At 47.9% G+C, this 25,883-nt stretch overlaps 2 protein-coding genes across 8 annotated transcripts in view; one reads left to right on the forward strand and one right to left on the reverse strand.

The window, feature by feature from the left end:
• SUGP1 (SURP and G-patch domain containing 1) overlaps positions 1–6,184 on the reverse strand; it is a 49,664-nt gene extending 43,480 nt beyond the window's left edge. Inside the window, exons 1-2 of the mRNA XM_053585307.1 lie at positions 6,135–6,184; positions 4,268–4,439 (exon numbers count right to left, since the gene is read on the reverse strand). Of these exons, the coding sequence (XP_053441282.1) occupies positions 4,268–4,439; positions 6,135–6,168 (206 nt within the window). The 5' untranslated portion in view covers positions 6,169–6,184. The remainder of the gene's footprint in view (positions 1–4,267; positions 4,440–6,134) is intronic.
• A 299-nt stretch (positions 6,185–6,483) lies between these two features.
• MAU2 (MAU2 sister chromatid cohesion factor) overlaps positions 6,484–25,883 on the forward strand; it is a 37,252-nt gene continuing 17,852 nt past the window's right edge. For 3 of the 7 annotated variants that reach the window (XM_053585330.1, XM_053585331.1, XM_053585334.1), the window contains exons 1-5: positions 6,501–6,799; positions 20,567–20,584; positions 20,994–21,059; positions 22,572–22,667; positions 24,858–24,952. In XM_053585330.1, the coding sequence (XP_053441305.1) occupies positions 6,524–6,799; positions 20,567–20,584; positions 20,994–21,059; positions 22,572–22,667; positions 24,858–24,952 (551 nt within the window). In that variant the 5' untranslated portion in view covers positions 6,501–6,523. Of the gene's footprint in view, positions 6,800–19,334; positions 20,452–20,511; positions 20,585–20,993; positions 21,060–22,571; positions 22,668–24,857; positions 24,953–25,883 lie in introns of those variants that run through there. The other 4 variants (XM_053585329.1, XM_053585333.1, XM_053585332.1 and 1 more) reach the window with 4 other exon arrangements.

The raw sequence follows: 25,883 nt of genomic DNA on the forward strand, positions 1-25,883 counted from the left end.
CTGGGTTCAAGCTACCCTCCTGCCTCAGCCTCCAGAATAGCTGGGACTGTGGGCACCCACCACAATACTCAGCTAATTTTGTTTCTATTTTTTTTTTTTTTCTTTTTGTAGAGATAGAGTCTCACTGTACCGCCCTCGGTAGAGTGCCGTGGCGTCACATGGCTCACAGCAACCTTTAACTCTTGGGCTTACGTGATTCTCTTGTCTCAGCCTCTCGAGTAGCTGGGACTACAAGCGCCCGCCACAGCGCCCGGCTATTTTTGTTTCTATTTTTAATAGAGACATGGGTCTCACTCTTGCTCAGGCTGGTCCTGAACTCCTGAGCCCAAGGGATCCTTCTACCTCAGCCTCCTAGAGTGCTAGGATTTCACGTGTGAGCCACTGCACTGAGTGACTCCTCTCCCTCTTTCTTTCTCTCTCTCTTTTTTTTTTTTGGGAGACAAGAATCTTGCTCTGAGCTTGGCACCCAAAGCACAGTGGTTACAGCACTGGCCATATGCACCAAGCCTGGCGAGTTCAAATCTGGCCCTGCTAAAGCAACAATGACAACTGCAACAAAAAAATAGCCAGGTGTTATGGTAGGTGCCTGTAGTCCCAGGTACTTGGGAGGCTGAGGCAAGAGAATATTTTAAGCCCAAGAATTTGAGGTTGCTGTGAGCTGTGATGCCACGAGCACTCTACCAAAGGCAACATAGCAAAACTCTGCCTCAAAAAAAAAAAAAAAAAAGTCTTTTTTTTTCTTTTTGTCTTTTGTCTTTTTGTATTCTTTTGCTCTTGTCACTCTGGCAAGAGTGCAGAAGCCTTAACTTAGCTCACCACAACAATCAAGTTCCTGGACTGAAGTTATCTTCCTGCCTTAATCTCCCAAGTATCTGGGACTACAAGTGAGCACTACCATGTCCAGCTAATTTTTTCTATTTTTAGAAGGGCTGGGGGAGGGCTCATTCTTTTTCAAGCTGGTCTCAAACTCCTGACCTCAATACCCTTTCACTTTGGCCTTCCAGAGTGGTAGGATTATAGGCATAAGCCATCAGACTCAGCTGACTATGTTTTACTTAAAAAAAAACAAAAACAAAAACAAAAATCAGTTCAGTGCCCATAGCACAGTGGTTATGGCCCTGAGGGTGGCGGGTTTGAACCCAGCCTGGGCCAACTAAACAACAATGACAACTGCAACAACAACAACAAAAAAAAAAAAATAGCCAGATGTTGTGGTGGGCACCTATAGTCCCAGCTACTTGGGGAGGCTGAGCAAGAGAATCACTTAAGGCCAAGAGTTTGAGGTTGCTGTGAGCTGTGACACCACAGCACCCTACTGAGGGCAACATAGTGAGACTCTGTCTACAAAAAAAAATCTATTTTTAACAAATCAGCAAAAAAGCAAACCTAGGGGCTGGGCTTGGTAACTCACATCTATAATCCTAGGATTCTGGGAAGCCAAGTCAGGAGAATCACTTGAGCTCAGGAATTCAAGACCAGCCTGAGCAAGAGTGAGAACCCAGGGCGGCGCCTGTGGCTCAGTCAGTAAGGCGCTGGCCCCATATACCGAGGGTGGCGGGTTCAAACCCGGCCCCGGCCTAACTGCAACCAAAAAATAGCCGGGCGTTGTGGCGGGCGCCTGTAGTCCCAGCTACTTGGGAGGCTGAGGCAAGAGAATTGCTTAAGCCCAGGAGTTGGAGGTTGCTGTGAGCTGTGTGAGGCCATGGTACTCTACCGAGGGCCATAAAGTGAGACTCACAGGTTGCTGTGAGCTAGGCTGAAGCCATAACATTCTAGCCTGGGCAACAGAGTGAGACTCTGTCTCAAAAAAAAAATAAAAATAAAAAAGCAAACCCAGGGAACTAAATATGTTTAATTCAAATTTATTTTTTCCTTGTCAAGAAAGTTAATGCACAGTCCTTGGTTTTTCATTTTCCTCTCCTCTATTGCCCAGATTTCCTACCATGTATAAAAATTATCTTATTTATTTATTTATTTTTTGAGACAGAGTCTTAAGCTGTCACCCTGGGTAGGGTGCCATGGCGTCACAGCTCACAGCAAACTCAGACTCTTGGGCTCAAGCGATTCTCTTGCCTTAGCCTTCCGGTTAGCTGGGACTATAGGCACCCACCACAACACCCGGCTATTTTTAAAGTCAGGGTCTTGCTCTGGCTCAGGCTGGTCTTGAACCTGTGAGCTCAGGCAATCCACACACCTTGGCCTCCCAAGTGCTGGGATTATAAGCATGAACCACTGCGCCTAGCCTACAAATTATCTTTAAAGTTAAAAAAGCAATAAAAGTTATTTTATGTGAAGGAGAAAATTCTGCTGATAAACAAGCTTTGACATTAAAAAACAGGGCCTTCTGGAGACTACTCAGTCCCCAGCTGGAGCCCTGTTCTCTACCTCAGAAAGGAGGTAGGGACAAGGAAATACAAGAAAACACAGTTGGGCTACAGAGAAGCAACTTAATGACCCCCACTTGAAAACCACTGGTAATAAGGTCAGGTGCACTGGCTTACGCCTGTAACCTCAGCACTACGGAAGGATAAAGCAGGAAGATTACCTGAGATCAAGAGTTTGAGACCAGCCTGGGCAAAATGGTGAGACCCTATCTCTACAGGATGTGGTGCAACGCCTGTAGTCTCAACTACTTGGGAGCCTGAGGCAGGAGGATTGCTTGAGCCCAGGAGTTTGATGTTGCAGCGAGCTGTGATCAAGCCACTGCACTGCAGCCTAGGTGACAGACTGAGACATACATAAATAAATAAATAAATGGCCAAGCATGGTGGCTCACACCTGTAATCCTAGCACTGAGAGGCCCAAGTGGGAGGATCACTTGAGCTCAGGATTTTAAGACCAGCCTGAGCAAGAATGAGACCCTGTCTTTACTATATTAAAAACAAAAAAAGCAGGATAGCAGGATATGAAATTGATTATAAGTTCATGAGACAAAGCTAAGGCATGGGAAGGGAAGACACGCAAATGGTTGTCTTTAGGTGACTTGACGGTTTTCTGTTTATTCAGGTATAAATTCTAAACTCTGGCACCCTATGCTTTTATGATGGGGAAAACAATCTTATTTTCAAAGTTTCATGTGGTATACACTCATCCACCCTGATGTTTCCACTCAGCTGCCTGATTTGGCAGCCTTCAGGAGATCCTCTGGGAGGAAACTGCTGGCCTTTCTCATCCTGTGCAAGTCCTCTCACAACTGTAGGCAATGGTAAGAGTGCCTGAGCAGACACTCAACACCCAGTCCCCCACATTCCTAAGCAGCTTGGAGGTTCATCAGGAATAAGGGCTAAGTCCTGCCCTCAAGGAGAACCCACAGACTCTTAGACAATGCAGGAGCTGAGACAGAGCTTTAAGAGGAGGTTAATATTCTCATACTTCAGACCCCAGATGAAGGACCCTGCCTCTCTGATTATCAACTTCTAGCCTAAAATACTCAGGGGTTTTGTTTTGTTTTGTTTTTTTGAGACAGAGTCTCACTTAGTCACCCTGGGTAGAGTGTTATAGCGTCACATCTCAAAGTAACCTCAAACTCTCGGGCTCAAGCGATTCTCTTGCCTCAGCCTCCCTAGTAGCTGGGACTACAGGCGCCTCCCATAACGCCCGGATAAGAAATACTCAGATCTTGTTAACCTGAACATGCTACCAAACTATACTCAAAGACATCATTGCCCTCGATGTTTCTCTCAGGACAGGCCAGTAGAAACCCTACCTAAGCTGCCTCCTGCCTCACTCCAGAGTAGCCCCTTTGCTGCAGTGGCTCAGGCTGCCCCGATATACAGGGGCTTTCTCTCCTCCTCCTGTCCTCTGCCAGGTAGGCCTTTTCCTGCTTCCTCAATAGGCCAGCTCTATCCAGGCTTCCCAAACACAAAGCCTCTTTGTGTCTCTATGGTGGCCACTGTGCCTGGGAACACATTGCCTCATGTTATCCTCCAGTAAATCTGGGGTGGGAATGACACCCCTTTGCTTGTAGACTGTGAGTCCCAAAAGGGCAGAGATGGAATCTAGGTTTTTACTCTGCTACACTCATACCCCTGTCCCACAGCTGGTTGGCAGTAAGTAACTGCCAAGTAAACAAGTTAGCAGGCTGTCTTCTTGACTCCCATACACCCCTCATTTCCCTCCTGCCACACTTAGCCTCCTGAGGGAACTTATGTCATGACTTGGATCATTAGGATGTGGCTGGGTACAAACACACACCTACTGTCCTCACAACCAAACCCTCTCCTGATGACTCTCTAAGACCCAAATCCAGGCTCCATCATGCACTTACTCTCCAGAATGTGGGGGCTGAGGGCTGGCCACCTGATTCTGCTTGGCTTTCTGTTCCATTTTGGCTTCAATTTCCCGTTTCTTCTGAGCGATGAGCTCTTCTTGGTGAAGAATGTTCATGTTCATTTTTCCAGATTTGGGGGGAGCAACGCCAAACCACCGGTTAGCCTTCCCTGTGAAACAAATAGCCGCACATTAGAAATAATCTTTGCTCCACAAACATCCCCAGAGGCTGCAGCAAGCCAGACACAGCAACTGACATTCAGATTGATTCATACGTCCATTTGTTCATTTATTCAGCAAACACTGAATGCCTGCTATGGACCAGGAGCTGTACTAGGTGCTAAATAAGAGAGATCAGGCCTCTGCCCAAGTGGGACTCACCTCTGGCCAGGGAGACAATGGACCTATAACAAAAAAGCAACTGCAAAATGTGATAAAAGCTCTGCTAGAAATCCAAAAGGGGTCAGAAAGTGTAAAAAAAAGAATTCCTATGTGGGTAGGGCAGCCAGAAAATAAACATCAGAAAAGTGTACATTTAAGCTGGAACTAGAGGATAAAGGGCCAGCATCGAAATGGGGGACTGATCTGGGCACAGGAAGGAGCAGATGCAAAGGCCCAAGACAGAAAGAAGCCTAGTACATCCCAGGATTAGCAAGGGTCCATCATGGCCCAAGTGAACTACTTCAGGAATGGGCAGAGGTACGGCAGGATATGGAGTCTAGGTTTTATATTAAGTGCTTTGGGAAGTGACAGAAAAGAATTAAGCTATGGAATGATAAGATCCAGTGGGTCTTTTTATTTTTAGGCTCATACTCACTACTGGGTGATTATTCTGCCCAGAGAATATGCAGGCAGCAAAGAGACCAATGAGGCTCACTGGCTGCAAGCAAAAGACAATGATGACTTCAGACTAGGATGGTAGTGGTGGAAAGAGAGAAAACTCAAAAGTTCCCCATGAAATTCAGAATAAAATCCAAATTCTAAAAGTTGATTTGTCAAGAGATGGCTCCCCTTCCTCTTCTGCATCATCCTTGAAGTTCTTCAAAAGGACACACCTATTCCAACCCAGGGCCTTTGCGCTTGCTGTCCCACTCTGCGAAGAAGGCTCTTCCCCCCAGGACTTCCTACAACTGGCATCTTCTCATCTCTAATATCTTCTGATTGAAAAGGCCTTCCCTGATCACCCAATATCAGCAGCCTTCACATACTGCCTCACATTATCACAACCCATTCTTTGTAAATATTTTCTCGTTGGTGCACTGACAACGCAGTAGAAATTAACCTTCAAGAAGGCAGGGCCCGGTTTTAGTTACAGCTGCATCCCCTGAGCCCAGCTGGGTGCCTGACACACAGTGAGCGCCTAACTATCTGCTGAATGGATAAATGCATCCCGTTCTGGGAAAGCAGGAAGTGCAATGCTAATGGGAAAAGAGGATAAAAGACGGGGAGAAATGTGTAAAGACAGCCCCAGAGCACTTTGGAAAAGCAGCTTTTTCAGAAAACGGGACATAAGCCAGACCGCGGCTTCCACGAAGAGGGATGCAGGACAGCCCAAGTTTGCCTCCGTTTTGGGAGCGGAGCTTGGAGCAGCCTTGAAGGTGGCTATTTCAGAAACTGGACGCAGGATCGACCAGGGTGGCGTTCTTTACGGAAAACGGTGCTTCTTCAGCAAACCAGGCATGGGCGGCCAGCAACCTGGGTTTGGGGTCTCAGGAGACTGGGAGATGCAGAAGCGACCGCTTCGGGCTGCCGAGGGAGTAAGGCCAGGGGTCTGAGGGTGGGAGCAGAACCAATGGGCGGGCGAAGAGGAGACACGTAGTCCCAAACACACAGGTGGGCATTTGAGGGCTGCCGAGGGCTGTTACCTGCAACATCCCGGTTGTCCATCTTGAGACTCATTCAATCCCACAATGCTCCTGTGCCACCTAAGGAGACCTGTTATAGTACGCGTAGCCTGATGGGAGGTGTAGTCCTCTTTGGCTAGCCACGCCCTTCCTCTTCGTGGACGCCCCGTGTATTCCCCCTGGAACTCAAGCTTCAGTTTATTCAGCAATTTCTAATTCTCATTGCCGATTACCCTAGGGAGCTGCCCTTTCTCACACCTTCCCAGAACTGCAGTCGCTCCAAATACTAACTACATGTTCCAGGATGCTTTGTGTTGCAGCTCTCGCGAGAGCCTCTTGAAACCTCAGCCCCTCCCCGAACGGTTGCTTCCGCCTCCCGGTGGTGGCGGCTTGTTGTTGTGAAGGCTAAAATGGCGGCTCAGGCAGCTGCAGCGGCCCAAGCGGCTGCGGCCCAGGCAGCGCAGGCCGAGGCGGCCGAGTCGTGGTATCTGGCTCTTCTGGGCTTCGCCGAGCACTTCCGCACTTCCAGTCCGCCCAAGATCCGCCTGTGTGTACACTGCCTGCAGGCCGTGTTCCCTTTCAAGCCCCCGCAGCGCATCGAGGCCCGCACGCACCTGCAGCTGGGCTCTGTACTCTACCACCACACCAAGAACAGTGAGCAGGCACGCAGCCACCTGGAGAAGGCGGTAAGCGCGGAGTGGGCAGTGAGGGAGGAGGTGCGGGCTCCTTGCAAGGCCTGAGCTGAGAGGCTGCCACGGGCGGACGGCGCCGCGTCGGGGACCTGGGAGTGCGACTCCTGTAAGACCAGTAGGACCCTCGCCCGCCTCCGCCGGACCCCACAGCCACCAGCCTCTCAGAGGACCCGAGGACCTCATCCCCCACACACACCTTAATTCCCTTTTCTAGGGACAGACGGGGCTCCAAGATCCCCCCCTCACTGTATTTTGAGAGTTGTCTCTTCTCAGGAGCAGTAGAGTTCCCAAATCGTCAGGATTTTAAGGATCCCACCCGATGGTGCCGGCAGATACACTTCCAGATCTGTAGCTAAGGAACATTAACCTGAACACTCACACCTAAAATGACTTCGGATAGGGGAGGGTTGAGGTGAAAGCCCAGTCAAACTCAGGGAATCTGAAGTCTGGTCTCTCAGGAAACCTAGGAGGGCAATTCCCCTTCTTGGACCCCTAAGTCAGTTACTCAGGGTGTTTGGAAGGTCTGGTGCCACCATAATGCCTAGTGTCACAGGTGGGAAGCCAAGATCCAAAATCTGGAGTTAGACATTTCATGTCTTGTGAGAAAGCCTACAGCCTGGAATTGGCCATTTGAGGTTCTGTGAAGAAGCAAAACAAGGATCTGGATTCCAAAACCACCTGCTCAGTAAGAGATGACCTTATAGCTCCTGCTTTCTCTCTGATCACTGTTGGCTTGTCTTCCTTCCATTTTCCTCTAGTCCATCTTCCTCTCCCTCAACTTGGTGCAACAAAGAATGTGGGAGAGTGTCATTCTGCCTGTTAATAAACTTTATGGGGTGGCACCTGTGGCTCAAAGGAGTAGGGCGCCCGCCCCATATGCCGGAGGTGGCCAGTTCAAACTCAGCCCCGGCCAAAAACTGCAAAAAAAAAAAAAAAAAAAACCCAACAAAACTTTATGGTTGTGGAGTTTCTTCTCACAGCAGCTCTGCTCTTGTAGGATCCCTGCTTACCTTTTACCATTTGCCCAGTTCTGTTCTGGGCTTAAAGGAAAGAGTTCTTGAAAAGGATCAACCCAGGCATTGCGCCTGTAGCTCAGCGGCTAGGGTGCCAGCCACATACGCTGGAGCTGGTGGGTTCGAACCCAGCCCAGGTCTGCCAAACAACAATGACAACTACAACCAAAAAATAGCCCGGAGTTGTGGCGGGCGCCTGTACTCCCAGCCACTTGGGAGGCTGAGGCAAGAGAATCACTTAAGTCCAAGAGTTTGAGGTTGCTGTGAGCTGTGACATCACGGCACTCTACCAAGGGCAACATAGACTCTGTCTCAAGTGAAAAAAAAAGAAAACCAATCCAGATTTTTAAAACGCATTAATCTGAGGTAAATCCAAGCCCACCTTCAGCTAAGTTGCCTTCAAGAGGAGATGAGATCTTTGTTTTGCAAACTATGAAAAGTTGAAGGGCGGGCGGCACCTGTGGCTCAGCGGTTAGGGCGCCGGCCCCATATGCTGAGGGTGGCGGGTTCAAACCCGGCCCCGGTCGAACTGCAACAACAAAAAAAATAGCCAGGCATTGTGGCGGGCGCCTGTAGTCCCAGCTACTTGGGAAGCTGAGGCAAGAGATCGCCTAAGCCCAGGAGTTGGAGGTTGCTGTGAGCTGTGTGACGCCATGGCACTCTACCAAGGGCGATAAAGTGAGACTCTTGTCTCTACAAAAGAAAAAAAAAGAAAAGTTGAAGGGCAACTTTAGTACTCACTTGATTAACTTCCTTGTTTCAAAAGTGAGGCAGTCTAGGGTGGCACCTGTGGCTCAAAAGAGTAGAGTGCCAGCCCCATATAACAGAGGTGGCGGGTTCAAACCCAGCCCCAGCCAAAAACTGCAACAAAAAAGAAATTAGGCAGTATAGACCCAGAAAGGTGAAGTGATTTGCTCAAGGCGACATACCAAGTTACTAACAAAACTAGGCTCAAACCCAAACTGACCAATCGCCAGACATCATCATTGTTTTTGGTGAGGTTTTTTTTTCTTCATTCGCTCAGCAGATATTTATTCACTTCATGTGAGGTGCCAATCCCTGCTCTGGGTTCTGGGGATCAGCGATAACAAAAACTCTACCCTTTATAAGCTTATAGGTTTTTTTTTTGGGGGGGGGGTTGTTTGTTTGGCCGGAGCTGGGTTTGAACCCGCCATTTCTGGCATATGGGGCCAGGGCCCTACTCCTTTGAGCCACAGGCGCCGCCCCGTAAGCTTATGTTTTAAGTGAGGGAGAAAAAAATAAGTATATGTAGTGAGAGGTTAGACAGCATTGTAGGAACAATGAAAACTATGGGCTAATGTACACAGCTATGATTTAATTTAAAAAAATAAATAAATAGCTATGGGCTAGAGAAGGTTCAGAGTGGAGGTGGAGCTATTTTTGGTAGGGGAAAAGTAGTGAGGGAGTCTCTATTTGTGGGAATGCCATTTGAGCAGAGGCCTGAATGGGTGGGGTGAGGAGCTTAGAGAAATGCCCAGGGCATCACGTCAGTGGCAAGGAGTCGCCAAGCTATTGGGGCAGTCAGTGTCAGGATCTTTCCAAAGCAGTGATGAAGCTGAAATTAAATGGGGCACCAGGCTTCGTTGACTATGTTGATGCTGCAGGCTACAACTGCCCAGGCATACTGCCCCAACTTCTCCAGTAGTTGCACTAGTTCTGTGACTCTCCCTTCTCTTAATTAACGACACATCCTACCACCTCCCTTCTCTTGTCTCTTGAGGCTGTTCAGCCAGTTTCTAAGCAGTAGTACTGTAGTGTTCACCTACTCCATCTTGTCTAGGGGAAGCAGTCATGCCTAAAATAGCTCTCTTAACCACTTGGCTTTGGGGCCTATCATTTAAACCAGCGGTTCTCAACCTGTGGATTGCAACCCAGAAACTGTATTAAAGAGTCACAGCATTAGGAAGGTTGAGAACCACTGATTTAAACCGTCATCCTTATGAAGTGCCCTCACTTGATTTAGTGGAACTCTGAATTTATTTATTTATTTATCTTGCAGGGTTTTTTTGGCCACGGCTGGGTTTGAACCCATCACCTTCAGTATATGGGGCTGGCGCCCTACTCCTTTGAGCCACAGGTGCCACCCTATTTATTTATTTTTTTGAGGCAGAGTCTCACTGTGTTGCCCTTGGTAGAGTGCCGAGGTGTCACAGCTCACAGCAACCTCAAACTCTTGGACTTATGCAATTCTCTTGCCTTAGCCTCCTGAGTAGCTGGGATTACAGGCATGTACCACAATGCTCAGCTATTTTTGTTGTTGTTGCAGTTGTCATTATTGTTTAGCTGGCCCAGGCCGGATTCAAACCCCCCAGCTTCGGTGTATGTGGCTGGCGCCGTAACCACTGTGCTACAGGTGACAAGCTGTAACTCTGAATTTTTGTGAGGTCTTCCATTGAGCTACATGGTCCCTTACATTTTATACTTGGGAATTCTTTCCTTTCCATTGGTTACATCTCCAGCTAGGAATTTGTCTGAATTTCAGTTAAAGTAACACTTTATTTTCCATGCTGTTTTCTTTCTGTAATCATTTGTGATTTCTTTTTTCTTTTTTTGAGACATGGTTTTACTTTGTTGCCCAAGCCAGTCTTCCTGCCTTAGCCTCCTGAGTAGCTGGTACACAATACCCACACCTGGCTAATTTTTTTTTGGGGGGGGGAGGGTTGGATCTTGAGAGGGGGCCTTACTCTGTTGTCCAGGCTTGTCTCAAACTCCTGGTCTCAAGAGATCCTCCCTTGGCCTCCCAAAGTGCTGAGATTGTAGGAATGAGCTACCATGCCCAGCCTGTGATATCAATGTTACAATACAAGCATGCTATCTTTAATCTTTTTTTTTTTTGAGACAAAAATCTCATTTTGTCACCCTTGGTAGAGTGCCACAGCATCATAGCTCACAGCAACCTCAAACCCTTTGGCTTAAGTGATCCTCTTGCCTCAAACTCCTAGTTCAAGCAATCCACCTGCCTCGGCCAAAGCTCTCGGCCTCCTAGAGCTTTATTCGTTATTAATTGTACATTTTTCCCAATCAAGCAACTATCAACTTTTATTCTTTCCTTTGCCAGAACCATTCAATAAAAAATCATGATATGGCTCAGCGCCTGTAGCACAGTGATTATGATACCGGCCACATACCCCAAGGCTGGTGGGATTGAACCCGACCTGGGCCAGCTAAACAATGACAACTGCAACAAAAAAAAAAAGCCGGGTGTTGTGGCGGTACCTGTAGTCCCAGCTACTTGGGAGGCTAAAGCAAGAGAATCGCTTAAGCACAAAGGTATGAGATTGCTGTGAGCTGTGATGCCATAGCATTCTACCGAGGGCAACGAAGTGAGACTCTGTCTCAGAAAAAAAAAAAATCATGATATATTTTCCTCTTAGAAGTGGTTTGCTAGCTGGGCATAGTGGCTCGCACCTAATCCTGGCACTCTGGGAGGCCGAGGCGGGTGGATTGCCTCAGCTCACAGGTTCAAGACCAGCCAGAGCCAGAGCAAGACCTTATCTCTAAAAATAGCCAGGTGTTGTGTTAGGCACCTGTAGTCCCAGCTACTTGGGAGGCTGAGGCAACACAATATATTATATTACTGTATTATATTATTATAGTATTTTCTTATTTATTTGCTTCTGTTGGTTTCAAACTGTCTCAACTACATTTGTAAACTTTTATTTATTTATTTATTTTGATGCAGTGTATCACTCTGTCACCCTGAGTAGAGTGCAGTGGCATCAGCTTCAAACAGCAACATCAAACTCCTGGGTTCGAGTCATCCTCTTACCTTAGCCTCCCAAGTGGCTGGGACTTCAGGTACTCATCACAACACCCAGCTAGTTTTTCTGTTTTTGGTAGATGCTCAGGCTGGTCTCGAACTCCTGAGCTCAAGCAGTCTACCTGCCTCAGCCTCCCAAAGTGCTAGGATTACAGACGTGAGCCACTTCACCCTGCTAAGTCTACCAACTGTGAAAAAATCATCTGTTAAATATCCCCACCAGAGTCAGGAAAAGTGTAGAGTATGTCTCCCCGTCCTCTTTTCCTTTTTCTCTTCTGAGTTTTTTTTTGTTGTTGTTGTTTTGAGACAGAGTCTCATTTTTGTCACACTTGGTAGAGTGCTGTGGTGGCACAGCTCACAGCAACCTCAAACTCTTGGGCTCAAGCAATTCTCTTGCCTCAGCCTCCCAAGTAGCTGGGACTACAGGCGCCCGTCACAACACCCAGCTGTTTTTTTGTTGCAGTTGTCTTTGTTGTTTAGCTGGCCTGGGCCAGGTTCAAACCTGCCAGCCTTGGGTGTGTGTGGCCAGCGCCCTACCCACTGAGCTACAAGCGCCACCCAAGAGTGTGGGAAAAGGCCTCAGTTTTTTGTTGTTGCAGTTGTCATTGATGTTTAGTTGGCCTAGGGCGGGTTTGAACCTGCCAGCCTCAGTACATGTGGCTGGTGCTATAACCACTCTGCTATGGGCACCGAGCCTCTTCCGAGTTTTTTTTTTTGTTTGTTTGTTTGTTTTTTTCATTTGTTTGCTTATTTGTTTTGTTTTTTTGCTGTTATACATACAAGTTCAAGACCTCAGTAGCTTTTTTGGTCTCTCAGTGGTTCTTCCCTCTACAGCCCTCAGAATACCTGCTGATCATCTCATTCCTATAGTCTGTTCAGTAGATCCGGAGCTATTACAGTGCCTGACAAAACAGTTTACCTCAGTGTAACATTATCTCATGCACACTTAAACCTGTATTTAATGTTCCATAGCACACTTAAATTATGTCGATCCAAAGAAAGGGAAGTGGGGCGGCACCTATGGCTCAAAGGGGTAGGGCGCCGGCCCCATATGCCAGAGGTGGCGGGTTCGAACTTGGCCAAAAACTGCAAAAAAAAAAAAAAAAGGGAGTGGTGCAGAGTGCCAAGGCTCAGACCTATAATCCTAGCAATGTGGGAGGCCGAGGCAGGTGTATTGCTAGAGCTCAGGAGTTCAAGACCAGCCTAAGCAAGAGCAAGACATCTACTAAAAAAAAAAAAAATGAAAACACTAGCTGTGTGTTGTGGCAGACACCTGTAGTCCCAGCTACTCTGGAGGCTAAGGCAAGATGATGAACTTGAACCAGGAGTTTGAGGTTGTGAGCTATGGTGCATGGCCCCCTGCCCAGGGCAACTGAGTAAGACTCTGTCTCGAAACAAACAAAAAAGAGGAATATACTTACTGTGCTTTCAACTTCTTTTGAAAATAATTTAATTAGGCTTGGCCCCTGTAGCTCAGAGCCTAGGGCGCCAACCACATACACTGGAGCTGGCGGGTCTGAACCTGGCCCAGGCCTACCTGACAGCAATGACAAGTGCAGCAACAAAATGGTCAGGCATTGTGGCAGGCGCCTATAGTCCCAGCTACTTGGGAGGCTGGGGCAAGAGAATCTCTTGAGCCCAAGAGTTTGAGGTTGCCGTGAGCTGTGACACCACAGCACTCTACTGAGGGTGACAGTGAGACTCTGTCTCAAAAAATAATAATAATAATTCACTTAATGGTCTTTAAAAGTTTTCTGCAGCACACTGGTTGAAAATCACTAGCTACCTGAAAGCCTTCTTTTTTTGATTATGGTTTTGGCAGTGGTGGGAAGTGTCATCAGAATTCTTGGCTGTTCTGGGACTCCCAGAGTAATCAGTTCCTGATTTTAATGGGTATCACTTTACTCAGGAATTTCTTGGCTAGAGAATTTGCAAAGCTATTTCCTGAACATTGTGTCAGATGGTACTCCTTTTTATTTTGCTTTCCCATCTTCTTGCTGCAAGCCTATCATTTTGTGATTTATTTATCGCTTGTCTTTCATGCCCAGTGCTGTTTGTCTTATTTCGTACCTGTCTTTGAAGCAAACAAACCCATTTCAGTCATTTGCACTTGCTGTGGAATCAAGAGAATGTGGCTGTATATCCATTTCCCCCTTAATACTTCTTTTTTTTTTTTTGAGACAGAGTCTCAAGCTGTCACCTGGGTAGAGTGCTATGGCATCACAGCTCACAGCAACCTCAGACTCTTGGTCTTATGTGATTCTTTTGCCTCAGCCTCCCAAGTAGCTGGGACTACAGGCACCTGTCACAATGGCAGGCTATTTTTTTGTTGTAGTTGTCATTATTGTTTAGCAGGCCCAGGCCAGCACCAACCCGCCAGCCTTGGTTGTATGTGGCCAGCGCCCTACCCACTGAGCTACAGGCGCCGCCCCCCCACATAATACTCTTAACGTTCGATCGCATAGTCCTTTTTATCTCTTGACCTGGAAAGTGCATCATCATTTTTAGATTTTCCTAATTAGAGAGCCTCGGAGGAAGAAATGCCACTTCTCTAGTAGGAATTGTTTGTTTTTTGCCAGGTGCAGTGGCTGCACCTGTTTTTTGCCAGGTGCAGCACTTTTTGGGAGGCCAAAGCTGGTGGATTGTCTGAGCTCACAGGTTCGAGACCTCGTCTCTAAAAAAAATAGCCAGGTGTTGTGGCAGGTGCCTGTAGTCCCAGCTACAAGGGAGGCTGAGGCAAGAGAATCACTTGATTCCGAGAATTTGAGGTTGCTGTGAACTATGATGCCACAGCACACTATCCAGGGTGACCAAGTGAGACTGTCTCAAAAAAAAAAAAATTCTTGTTTTTTCTATAGTCCAAGCCATTGTTCTTTCAAAAAGGGTCATTACTGACTGCATATCCAAGTCAGTACTGTGTGTGCTTTCCATGTGTATTTAGAGTGCAACTGCTTTTTTTGTTTTGTTTTTCTGAGGCAGAGTCTCATTATGTCACCCTCAGCAGAGTGCTGTAACATCATAGCTCACAGCAACCTCCTCCTCATGGGCTTAAGCAATTCTCTTGCCTCAGCCTCCCAAGTACCTGGGACTACAGGCGCCCGCCACAATGCCAAGCTATTTTTTTTATTGCAGTTGTCATTATTGTTTAGCTGGCATGAGCCAGATTCAAACCCGCCAGCCTTGGTATATATGTGTGGCGCTATAACCACTGTGCTGTGGGCGCCGAGCCAGTGCAACTGCTTTTTATTTATTTATTTATTGATTGCAGTTTCTTGCTGGGGCTGGGTTTGAACCCGCCACTTCTGGCATATGGGGCCGGCACCCTACCCCTTTGAGCCATAGGCACCGCCCCAGTGCAACTGCTTTTTAATGAAGGTTTTGCTCACCTAAGAAAGCAGTTACAGACTGTGCCAGACACTTATTAATTGTGCATCTAGATTTAACCAAGAGTCTACAATGTTCTTTCCCAGCAAGTGATTAAATGCTTCCCTTTCTCTTCTTAAGGCCCAGTAGGGCTTGGTTTTGAGTTTGTCCTCATCAGGCTCAGCTGAAACAGTTCTTTTATCTTTCAGGATCATGACTGTGTTCTGTTAAATCCCATTAGTAGGGCACAGAGACTTGTGCAGAGCTGGTCATTTCATTTTCATGGAGGAATGATTTGTACTTCCCCCTGTTTTCATTTCCATTTCCTTTGCTCTTGCTCTCTGAGTCACTGCTGACTTCAGAATGTGAGAACTGTTTAGGAACTGTCACCTCATGGTACTAGCAACTGGTCTTCTCCCCTTCTAATACAATCCTGCCAGTTCCTGCATATAAATGACTATAATATCACCTTCTGTATGCCAGGCCCTGCATTTGTGCTCCTCAGGGCATGGTCTCACTGGATCCTCAAAAAACCCACAGAATGAAGCCCGCTTGCAACTTGCTGGTGACTACTACAGTAGGATGTACATAGCCATGTTAACAGCAGGAAGAGGCAAGGGAGCCTCCTACATGCTTTGTTTCCCTCTCAAGAGAGTTGCAATTAGTAACTATTTCTGCTCATTGTGGTGGTATAAAAAAACCTGATTAAAAAAAAAAGTTACTTTAATTTTAAGAATCTTTGAACCCCTCTCAGCCTTGAACTGTATCCTCCAGGCCTCAGAGGTGTGCTGATCTGGGGTCTTCCCCGCCTCCCCCCACAACAGCACCTGTAGGTCCTGAATCACCACCACCCTCCATTGGCTTTCCTGGCAAGCCCCAAGGTGACCTGGGGCTTCTGGCATGAACCTTTACATCCCTGCCTTGCCAGCAGTGAGGAGGTATCTTTCCCGTCATGAGGAAAGATACATAAAAGCTACTTTTTAACATTCCATAGTAAAAAATAGCAATGATGTAGCAACTTTGGATAAGTTATCCTACATACTTTTTGAGGTGGATATAATTTGTTTTATGTATGTTTTTTTATTTGAAAGTTTATGTTAAGTTTCACAAAGGCAGGCTTGGTGCCCATAGCACAGTGGTTATGGCACCAGCCACAAATACCAAGGCTGGCAGTTTTGAACCCAGCCTGCGCCAGCTAAACAATAAAGACAACTGCAACAAAAAAATAGCTGGGCTTTGTGGTGGGCGCCTATAGTCCCAGCTTCTTGGGAGGCTGAGGCAAGAGAATTGCTTAAGCCCAATAGTTGGGTGTTGCTGTGATCTGTGACACCACGGCACTCTACTGAGGACAACATAAGTGAGACTCTGTCTTAAAAATAAAAAAGTTAGGGTGGCTCCTGTGGCTCAGTGGGTAGGGTGCCCACCCCATATACCGAGGGTGGCAGGTTTGAACCCAGCCCCAGCCAAACGGCAACAAAAATATAGCCAGGTATTGTCGTGGGCACCTGTAGTCCCAGCTACTTGGGAGGCTGAGGCAAGAGAATCACCTAAGCCCAGGAGTTGGAGGTTGCTGTGAGCCGTGACGCCACAGTACTTTACTGAGGGCGATAAAGTAAGACTCTGTCTCTTAAAAAGAAAAAAAAAGTGGTGGGGATGGCGCCTGTGGCTCAGTGAGTAGGGCGCTGGCCCCATATACCGAGGGTGGCGGGTTCAAACCTGGCCTCGGCCAAATTGCAACAAAAAATAGCCGGGCATTGTGGCAGCACCTGTGGTCCCAGCTACTCAGGAGGCTGAGGCAAGAGAATTACCTAAGCCCAAGAGCTGAAGGTTACTGTGAGCTGTGACGCCATGGCCCTCTACCGAGGGTGACAAAATAAGACTGTCTCTTAAAAAAAAAAGTTTCACAAAGGTACAAAAATGAACGAAGTCTTTTGGCATCAGACTGGCAGTTCTGGAGAAGAGAGTCGCCCACCCTGACCCTTGGGCCATCCCGTCCTTCAGGAACATAGGTCATAGGTCATTGTACAGATGGATCAAAGCATCACTGATGCTGATGCCCTCTTCAAGAAGCAGTAGCTTTTGAAGACAGGGAGAAATTCAATGCTGTTGAGGAATTAGGGCTTTGTGTCTGAAAGACATAGCCTCAATTTTGTAGCCATTTGCACATAAGGAAGCCCCCATTTCCCAGTGATGCTAGATAAACTCTTCATCATCCAAATGGATAAAGCCATTATTCACACGACAAATGTTTTCTGAGTACCTACTGCGTATCAATCAGTTGCAGGCACTGGGAATAGAGCTATAAGGCAGCATGTCATGGCATATCCTGTCTCTGTGTATTTAAAGTGGGAGGGTAATTCCCTGTGTACATACATACCAGAGAAATGTGGTAGGTCAGTGGCTCTGGGAAATAGATATTAAAGAATGCTCGGACCCAACTTCTCACAAGTCACACAGTGGATCCATACTTTGAACCCAGTTCTCTGGCCCCCAGTCAGTCCTCCCAGTACCTGCTGATGCTGGCCAACAAGGCCTTCCAGAAGAGAAGGTTCAAGTTTTGAGCCTTTGGGCAAGTTATTTCCCAGCTCACTGGTAGTCACTGATAGTCCCTCCTTCCCCAGGGGAAAGATGGAATTCTCTTTCTCCAGCCCTCATGTCAGAATACAAGAGCTGGCAGAGGCAGCACCGTAGCTCAGCAGGTAGGGCGCTGGCCATATACACCAAGGCTGTTGCATTCCAACCCAGTCCGGGCCACCTAAAACAACAATGACAGCAACAACAAAAGTAAAAGCTGGGCATTGAGGCAGGCGCCTGCAGTCCCAGCTACTCAGGAAAGGCTGAGGCAAGAGATTTGCTTAAGCCCAAGAGTTTGAGGTTGCTGTGAGCTGTGACGCCATGGCACTGTACCCAGGGCAACAGCTTGAGACTGTGTTTCAAAAAAACAAACAAAAAAGAAAAGCTGGCAGAGAGGGAAGCTGATTGTTGGCAGACTCATATGACACATTAAAAAGAGGTGTCAAAGGAAATTAGGTCCAGCCCAACTATCTACTGAATTGATGGTAGCCACACAAAAGTCCCAAAAGGAGAGGATACAGAAAGCTGTTGCTACAAGGAGGCATTACGGGCCCATGCAGACCTAAGCAGTGCAGCACAAAGTGTGCTTTGCAGAAGTGGGTGCAGTGGATCCCCCGTAGACAGTAAGTACTTTGATGTGTCCCTTTGAAGTCCATATGCTACAGAGATAACTATCCTCAGCTTCAAACTTGGAGTGGGCCTTAAGTGGTGGGAGAGTATCCCTGGGCCACAGACATGAAAGGAAGGCTTGTCCACATAGGGTTGGAGGATTCACCTCTTGTCTCATCTCCATGCTTGCCTCTGCTGGGCTATGGTGACATATGGACATGGGGCTAGCTTCATCACAAGTCCGGGGTTGGGCCAGGCCTGACTCAGAAATTCAGCTGTGGATGCCAGGTTTACATCTTGGTCCCAGGCTGGGTCTCTGCTTTTCATGCATGGCAGCATACTCTTCACCCAACCTGAACTCTGAAGAGCTCCCCTTCCACCTGGGACTTTGTCTGCCCCATGGTGATTGAATCAGAACCACCAGGCACCAGAGGTGGATCTCAGGGTTAGGTGAAACATTGGCCCAGCTCTAGCATACCTCTTGGTTATAATCTCTTCCATATGTCCCATTTCTCCTCTGTGACTAGATGTCTCTCCCAATCTGAGGCCTCTGGAGCTTCTCTTGCTGGTCTGAGCTCAGGAGAGAGCAGCATCTATAGAAAGTGCCCCCAGCTTCTCCTCCATCAGCATCACTCATGTTCCCACTGTCCCCCCAACATGTGGCCTCCAGCTGAAAAGCTTCTCCACTGGAGCCACGGTTTTGGTGGCAGATCCTGGCCCTGGCCCCTGAGGGGCCAAGGCCCTCCTGGCCCTGCCACAAGGGAGGCCTTGGAGGGGGGAACAGCAGAGCCAGACCTTTGGGCTAGATATAGAGTGAGTGCCTTTTGTCTGGGCTCCTTGGTGTATATATGTACATTTGTATGTGTGCATGTGTCAGGAGCCTAGGGCTCTGACTCTCTTTCCTAGAAATGTCCTGCCTGGGGTGGCGCCTGTGGCTCAGTGAGTAGGGCGCCGGCCCCATATACCAAGGGTGGCGGGTTCAAACCCAGCTCCAGCTGAACTGCAACCAAAAAATAGCCAGGCGTTGTGGCAGGCGCCTGTAATCCCAGCTGCTCGGGAGGCTGAGGCAGGAGAATCGCATAAGCCCAAGAGCTGGAGGTTGCTGTGAGTCCAGTGACATGGCACTCTACTGAAGGCGGTAAAGTGAGACTCTGTCTCTACAAAAAAAAAAAAAGAAATGTCCTGCCTGGCCGACCTGTGTCTCACAGGCACCTGGTCTCAGACACAGCTCCATGTCTCCAATCCACTGCTCACCCTCACCCCAGGGGCATCTCCAAGGCTACCCCCACACCTGCTGACAACCCCTAGTCCCTGCCAGTTTTTCCTCCCTCCCCTCATTCATTCTCTTTGCTACATCCAGAAAGGTCTTAAAACTGATCTGGTCACATGCTATCCTTTTCTGCCCCTGACTGGATCGGGGTCCATGGGTGACATGGGCGGGAGGCATTCTAACCCATAGCTGTAGAAAAGGACTGTTGCCACATGAGTGGCGCAGAAACCCTTTGGGTCTTGTAGGTGAGCCTGCCTAGACCTCTGCGCCTTTTTTATGAGCTCTTTGCCTGACGTACCTCTTGCTCCCACTCTGGGAATCCACTCCTAATTTCCTTCCTTGCCTAGCCTTAGGTGCCTTCATCCCATGCTGTTCTCTCACAAAACCTGAGAACTTGAGGTTTCCAGATCCACCTCCCAGCAACCACCAAGTCTCTTGTCAAGCATCATTTGCTCTGTGAATGACTGTGGTACACAGCAGGGCAGCATTAGGCATGTGTGATTGGGTCCTTGGGTGGTCTAAGGACTGTAGTCAGGGTAATGGAGCTTTTTGGAATGTGAACTTTGGGCCACAGTAGTCCCTGAGTTGGATCCTGTTATTGTCTGAGCTGTGTTCTTGGCACATGGCTTCAGTATCACCCCAAGGCTTCTGCCTAGCCAGTGCTACTCTACTGGTCCTTCCTAGAACACTTTTCCCTTGCCTCTAAGGCTCACTTCACTCATTTTCAAGCTGATTATTACTTGTCGCTCTTTAGAAAGGACTTGCCCTAAGACCTACTCTCTGGTTGTGACTGATTATTTGTCTAATGCTTTGCCTGTCACTTGGCTCTACTTCAGTGTGGTATGTGGGGGCCTCCGTGGGGCCAGATCACCTCTGTGCTCCTAACTCCAAATTCCAGCCCATAGGCAGGTAGTGTCTGACTTTAGGACACCATGCTCTCCTCTAATGTCAAAAGAGGATATCTGTTCTTCCCCAAACACCTGATAAGCACTATTCCCTGTGCCAGATTAGAAGGAAAGCGAACCTACCCTCTCAGGCCAAACAGGCCATCTTCCCACGTAACTGGACAACCTGTGCAAACCCCAAAGCGAGCCAGTAACCAGGTGCCAAATGTCTGCCTAAGAATTAATTCTTTTTTCTTTCTCTTTCAGTGGTTGATATCACAGCAAGTATCCTTTTCTTGTTGGTACCGTTCCGTTTAAGAAATTCTCTGAATAAAATGTATTAGAAACTTGAACCCCATCTCACCTTGTAGTAACCAGGGAATTTAGTTTTTGCCCCACAGGCTACCTAGAGAAATCCTCACTCAGCCTGTGGCTGCCCTTCAAGACCAGCAGCTTCTGGATGCTGTACTCCTCTGTCTTCCCTTTATACCTTGGCATACAGCTCTATGTCCTACTCACCCTGCAACAAACTCCGGGTTCACTGGCGGGGGTGGGGGGGCAAGAGAATTGGAATTTCAAGGCAGTCAGGGACATGCTGCCCTAAATACCTCTTTACTGTAGGAGCCCCCAACTATGGCCTTTTAAACTGACCTTTGTTTGCAGAATTTTGTGCTCCTTAACTGGATGTCACTAGATCCCGCAGTTTGAAGATGTTAAATTTGAAGCAGCAAGTTTGTTATCTGAATTATATTGTCAAGAGGTAAGAAAATATTGTTTCTTTTTTCTTTTTTTTTTTGTAGAGACAGAGTCTCACTTTACCGCCCTTGGTAGAGAGAGAGCCATGACGTTACAGACTCACAGCAACCTCCAGCTCTTGGGCTTATGCGATTCTCCTGCCTCAGCCTCCCGAGCAGCTGGGACTACAGGTGTCCGCCACAATGCCCGGCTATTTTTTTGTTGCAGTTTGGCCGGGGCTGGGTTTGAACCCGCCACCCTCTGTATATGGGGCTGGCGCCCTACTCACTGAGCTACAGGCGCCGCCCTGAAAATATTATTTCTGAAAGCAAAATGTCTTTCCCTGTCACTAGGACATGATGGCAAATTAGGACTCTCGGGTACTTAAATCCATTCTGGCTTTTAATACTTTGAATTACTTTCCTTCCTCTTAATACCCCAACATTGGGGTAATAAATCTTGAACAAGGGCCATCAGATTCTTTTTGTACTGAAAACTGGTGGGAAAAATAGCCTCATTCCTAGCCTAACAAGTCTGTGGCTTCTATTTTCTTTCTTTTCGTTTCTTTTTTTTTTTGGAAACAGTCTTACTGTTTTCCTAGGTAGAGTGCTATGACATCATAGCTAACAGCAACCTCAAACTCCTAGGCTCAAGTGATCCTCTTCAACCTCCTGAGTAGCTGGGACTACAGGCACCTACCACTACACCCAGCTAGTTTTTCTATTTTTTTTTTTTTTTTTTTGTAGAGACAGAGTTTCAGTTTATTGCCCTCGGTAGAGTGCCGTGGCATCACACAGCTCACTCAACCTCCAACTCCTGGGCTTAGGCGATTCTCCTGCCTCAGCCTCCCGCGTAGCTGGGACTACAGGCGCCCGCCACAATGCCCGGCTATTTTTTTGTTGCAGTTTGGCCGGGGCTGGGCTTGAACCCGCCACCCTCGGCATATGGGGCCGGCGCCCTGCTCACTGAGCCACAGGCGCCGCCCGTTTTTCTATTTTTAATAGAGAGAAGGTGTCAGCCTTGCTCATACTGGTCTCAAACTCCTGAGCTCAAGCCATCTCCCTGTCTTTGCTTCCCTGAGTGCTGGGATTACAGGTGTGAGCCACTGTGCCTAGCCAAGTCCTTGGCTTCTTAATCTGGTTTCTGATTTCAGTTGTAGCTGAAATTTGCCTATCTCCACTTGGAACAATGATGCCCTAACAATGATGTGAAAGAGGTGTATTTCACACCCCTGCTGGTGCTCTCTGGTCTGAGAACACAATTTAGAACTGGCATCCAATTTGACTGTTCAGGATTGTGAACTGAAGCTGCTTTCAGTTTAGTTGAATGAAAAGTTGTTTTAAGAACAGCACAAAAACTTCCCAGCCCAATAAAATATCTTTCTTGCTTTTAATAAACTTAATTGGTAACTCAAAAAAATCCTTTGGTAAGCATGAACAGGAACTGTCTTCTGGTACCACAGCTGCTGCTAAGGAATCCAACTTGATTGCCAACTTGTTTTTTTTATTCCTTCTCAAATGCGACTATTTCCTTTCAGAATTCTGTTGATGCAGCAAAGCCACTGCTGCGGAAAGCAATCCAGATCTCTCAGCAGACCCCATACTGGCACTGCCGTCTGCTCTTCCAGCTTGCAGTGAGTACTGCTGCCTGGACGGTCCCACAAGTTCTAGACAGGGGCCATGAATCTGGGGCACAAATACCCCAGGTACAAATAACAGCAGAGTCTGGGACACATAGGCTCCCTTGCGCTGCCACACTGAGCAGATGCAGATATAGGGATGTTTCTTTAACCTGCTTGGAAACCTCCTTTAGGGTCTGTCTTCAGCAGTACCCCCGGCTTGGGCCTGGCTCTTGGTAGCACCCAGTCGTGATGGGTGGGAGTACCTGTCTCCCTGGGGACTGTCACAGGGCCTGGTGTTCACCTCCCCTTATGGCTGTTCTGTTTGGCCTGTGCTTATTGACATCCAGGGAGCATTACCTACTAGAGGCCTGCTATGTTTTTGTTTTTGTTTTGAGACAAAGTCACTCTATTGCCCCAAGCTAGAGTGCTGTGGTATTATAGCTCATAGCAACCTAAAACTCCTGGGCTCCAGCGATTCTCTTGCCTCAGCCTCCGGAATAGCTGAGGCTACAGGGCATGTGCCATCACACCCAGCTAGTTTTTCTATTTTTAGTAAAGACAGACTCTCACTCTTGTTCCACTAGTCTCCAACTCCTGAGCTCAAGCAATCCACCTACCTCGGCCTCCCAGAGTGCTAGGATTATAGGCGTGAGCCACCATGCCCAGCCCTTGCTGTGTTTTTTTTAAGAGCTAAAATGCCCCAATTAAGCATTTTTTTTTCCAAAGCCCCACTTTCAGGGGTACCTGGACACAGCTTCTAGAATCCACACAGTGCTTCCCAGATGGTGGTGGTGCCCCAGTTTCTGTCCTCTAAGATGCTCAGTTGGTAGAGAGATTCTCTGGGCCTTCCTAGCTGCAGAGGAAAGGCCAGCAGGTGCCACCATTGGGGCACCTCTTCTGTCCTGGGCTCTGCTGTACCTCCCCCTCACTGGGTACCCTTAGCTGTCCCTTCCTTGGTCAGCCCACAACCTCTCTAGTCCCTGACCCAGCCTGCTGTCCAGGCACTACCCCACAACATAGCACTGTCACCTGCCTAGGCATGTAGTGTGTGGACCCTGGGTTGGGAATATCCCCCAGGGAGCCTTTTACCCCAAGAGGGTCTGGTTGAGAAGGTGCCCTGATGGGAAGAACTCACCCAGCAACTGCAGCTCCTTCTCTCTGCAAGCTTTCTTAGGCCCCACTAGTACACTGTGTTTAATCATTAGGTACACACTTGTGTCCATTGGCCCAGGAGGGAGCAGGCCAGGCAATGAGTCATCCTGCCCCAGGTCACAGAGTTGGTGGGGCTGTGCATTTGTGCCACAGATACTCCTTTCAGGGTTGTTCCAGGTGTTAGCCTCTACTTTGGCCTGTTAGGGCTTCTAGATTTGAAACTCCCCTAGACACTTAACCTTGAGGAAGTCACTTCTTTTTTCGAGACAGTCTCACTTTGTCGCCCTCAGTAGGGTATCATGGAGTCATAGCTCACAGCAAACTCAAACTCTTGGGTTCAAGTGATTCTCTTGCCTCAGCCTCCCAAGTAGCTGAGACTACAGGTCCCCTCCACAATGCCCAGCTATTTTTTTTTTTTTTTTTTTTTTTGGCCAGGGCTGGGTTTGAACCCACCACCTGCGGTATATGGGGCTGGTGCCCTACTCCTTTTGAGCCACAGGCGCCACGAAATGTCCAGCTATGTTTTAGAGACAAGGTCTTACTCTGGCTCAGGCTGATCTCTAACCTGTGAGGTCAGACAATTCACCAGCCTTGGCCTCCCGAAGTGCTAGGATTACATGCGTGAGCACCGCGCCTGGCCCTAGGAAGTCCCTTCTTGTGGGCCCTGGAATTGTCCCCCAATGATTCAACTCCATAGGTCATCCGGGAAGCAGTTTAACAGCTCTGGGCACTCACACAGCCCCAGGGAGAGGGAGGGGGGAGTCTGTGCCCAGTGAACATTAACTGCTGGTTCTACATACCATTAAGTTTAGACAGTGTATATTGTAGGTACCATTAAATTTAGATGATGTATACACTATAGGCGAACTGGAGCTCTGTATCTAAAGCAGTTAATGAGATAATTTGGTTGATTTAACTCAGAACTGACACTGAGGCAATTTTGTAGACATGTGGGGAGTTTGATTGAATTTGCTAACAAAGCAGTCAGGCCAAGCACTATAAAACTGAAGGATTTGGCAGTGAAAGTCATTGCTTTTTCTCCTTTTTTAGCAACTGCACACGCTTGAGAAAGACCTGGTGTCAGCCTGTGACCTCCTGGGCGTGGGAGCAGAGTATGCCCGGGTGGTGGGATCTGAGTACACACGGTAAGCACTCTCTCCCTTTCTCCCCTCCTGCATTCTTACATAGAAAGGGCTCAGCCATCTTAATCCAGAACAACAAATAGAAATGGCATTTCAGCATGAAAAGATGACTACCCTCATACATAATGAGAGACATGTGGATTAAAGTTGCACCAAGATACCTTTTGCCCTGTTGGTTCATAAAGTAAAATGTTAGAGAGTTGGGTTGCTGAGGGTGAGGGGCAGCTGGCATGCACCCACCATCAGCACTGCTCATTTCTATTATCTCTTGAAATAAAGAATGCTGGTCCTAAAAAAAAAAAAAAAAAAGAATGCTGGTCCTATTTGCAAGGCTGTTGTGCTTCATCACACAGATGTGTCCTCATTGATGTGGGGCATGCATGACACTGATTGTAGGCCACATCAGTGTCTACCCGCTCCGAGGAGCCAAAGAGCTTGTCCATGCGAAACTGGAGGCAGAGTAAGCTAGTGTTTGTATAGCAGAAGGGACATAGGTTCATATTGTATTCATGAAGCTGCTTAAACTATCTGGAGACTGGTGCCCGAAGGCTAGAGTTCAGGGGTCAGAGGTCTCTGGTGCTGTCTGTGCACCCTCTGCAAGGGCCAGAATCCTCTCTAGTAGGCAGGCTCCATGCAGCAGTGCTTTTGTTCTGTGTTGGATTCTGGAAACTTTCTGCAAAGAGCCTTCCTGGCCTGAGTGAGGGTGCTCTGGGACCCAGCACCCTGTCTGAGAGCTTGTCCTATGGAGTTGTCATGACACATCAGACCCTGACTCTTCTCAAGCCCCGTCTGAGCTGTAGACTTATGACTCACTAGGCAACTCCCAACAGTTCCTCAAAGTTGTCTTTATCCCTAGAATCCTGTCTGGGAGTAGGGCAGAACCATGAAGTGGTCACCCTATCCACTCGTGTGTGTTTCCCAGACGGTCTGCCAT

Source organism: Nycticebus coucang, chromosome 3 (assembly GCF_027406575.1).
Source record: "Nycticebus coucang isolate mNycCou1 chromosome 3, mNycCou1.pri, whole genome shotgun sequence".
NCBI lineage: Eukaryota > Metazoa > Chordata > Mammalia > Primates > Lorisidae > Nycticebus > Nycticebus coucang.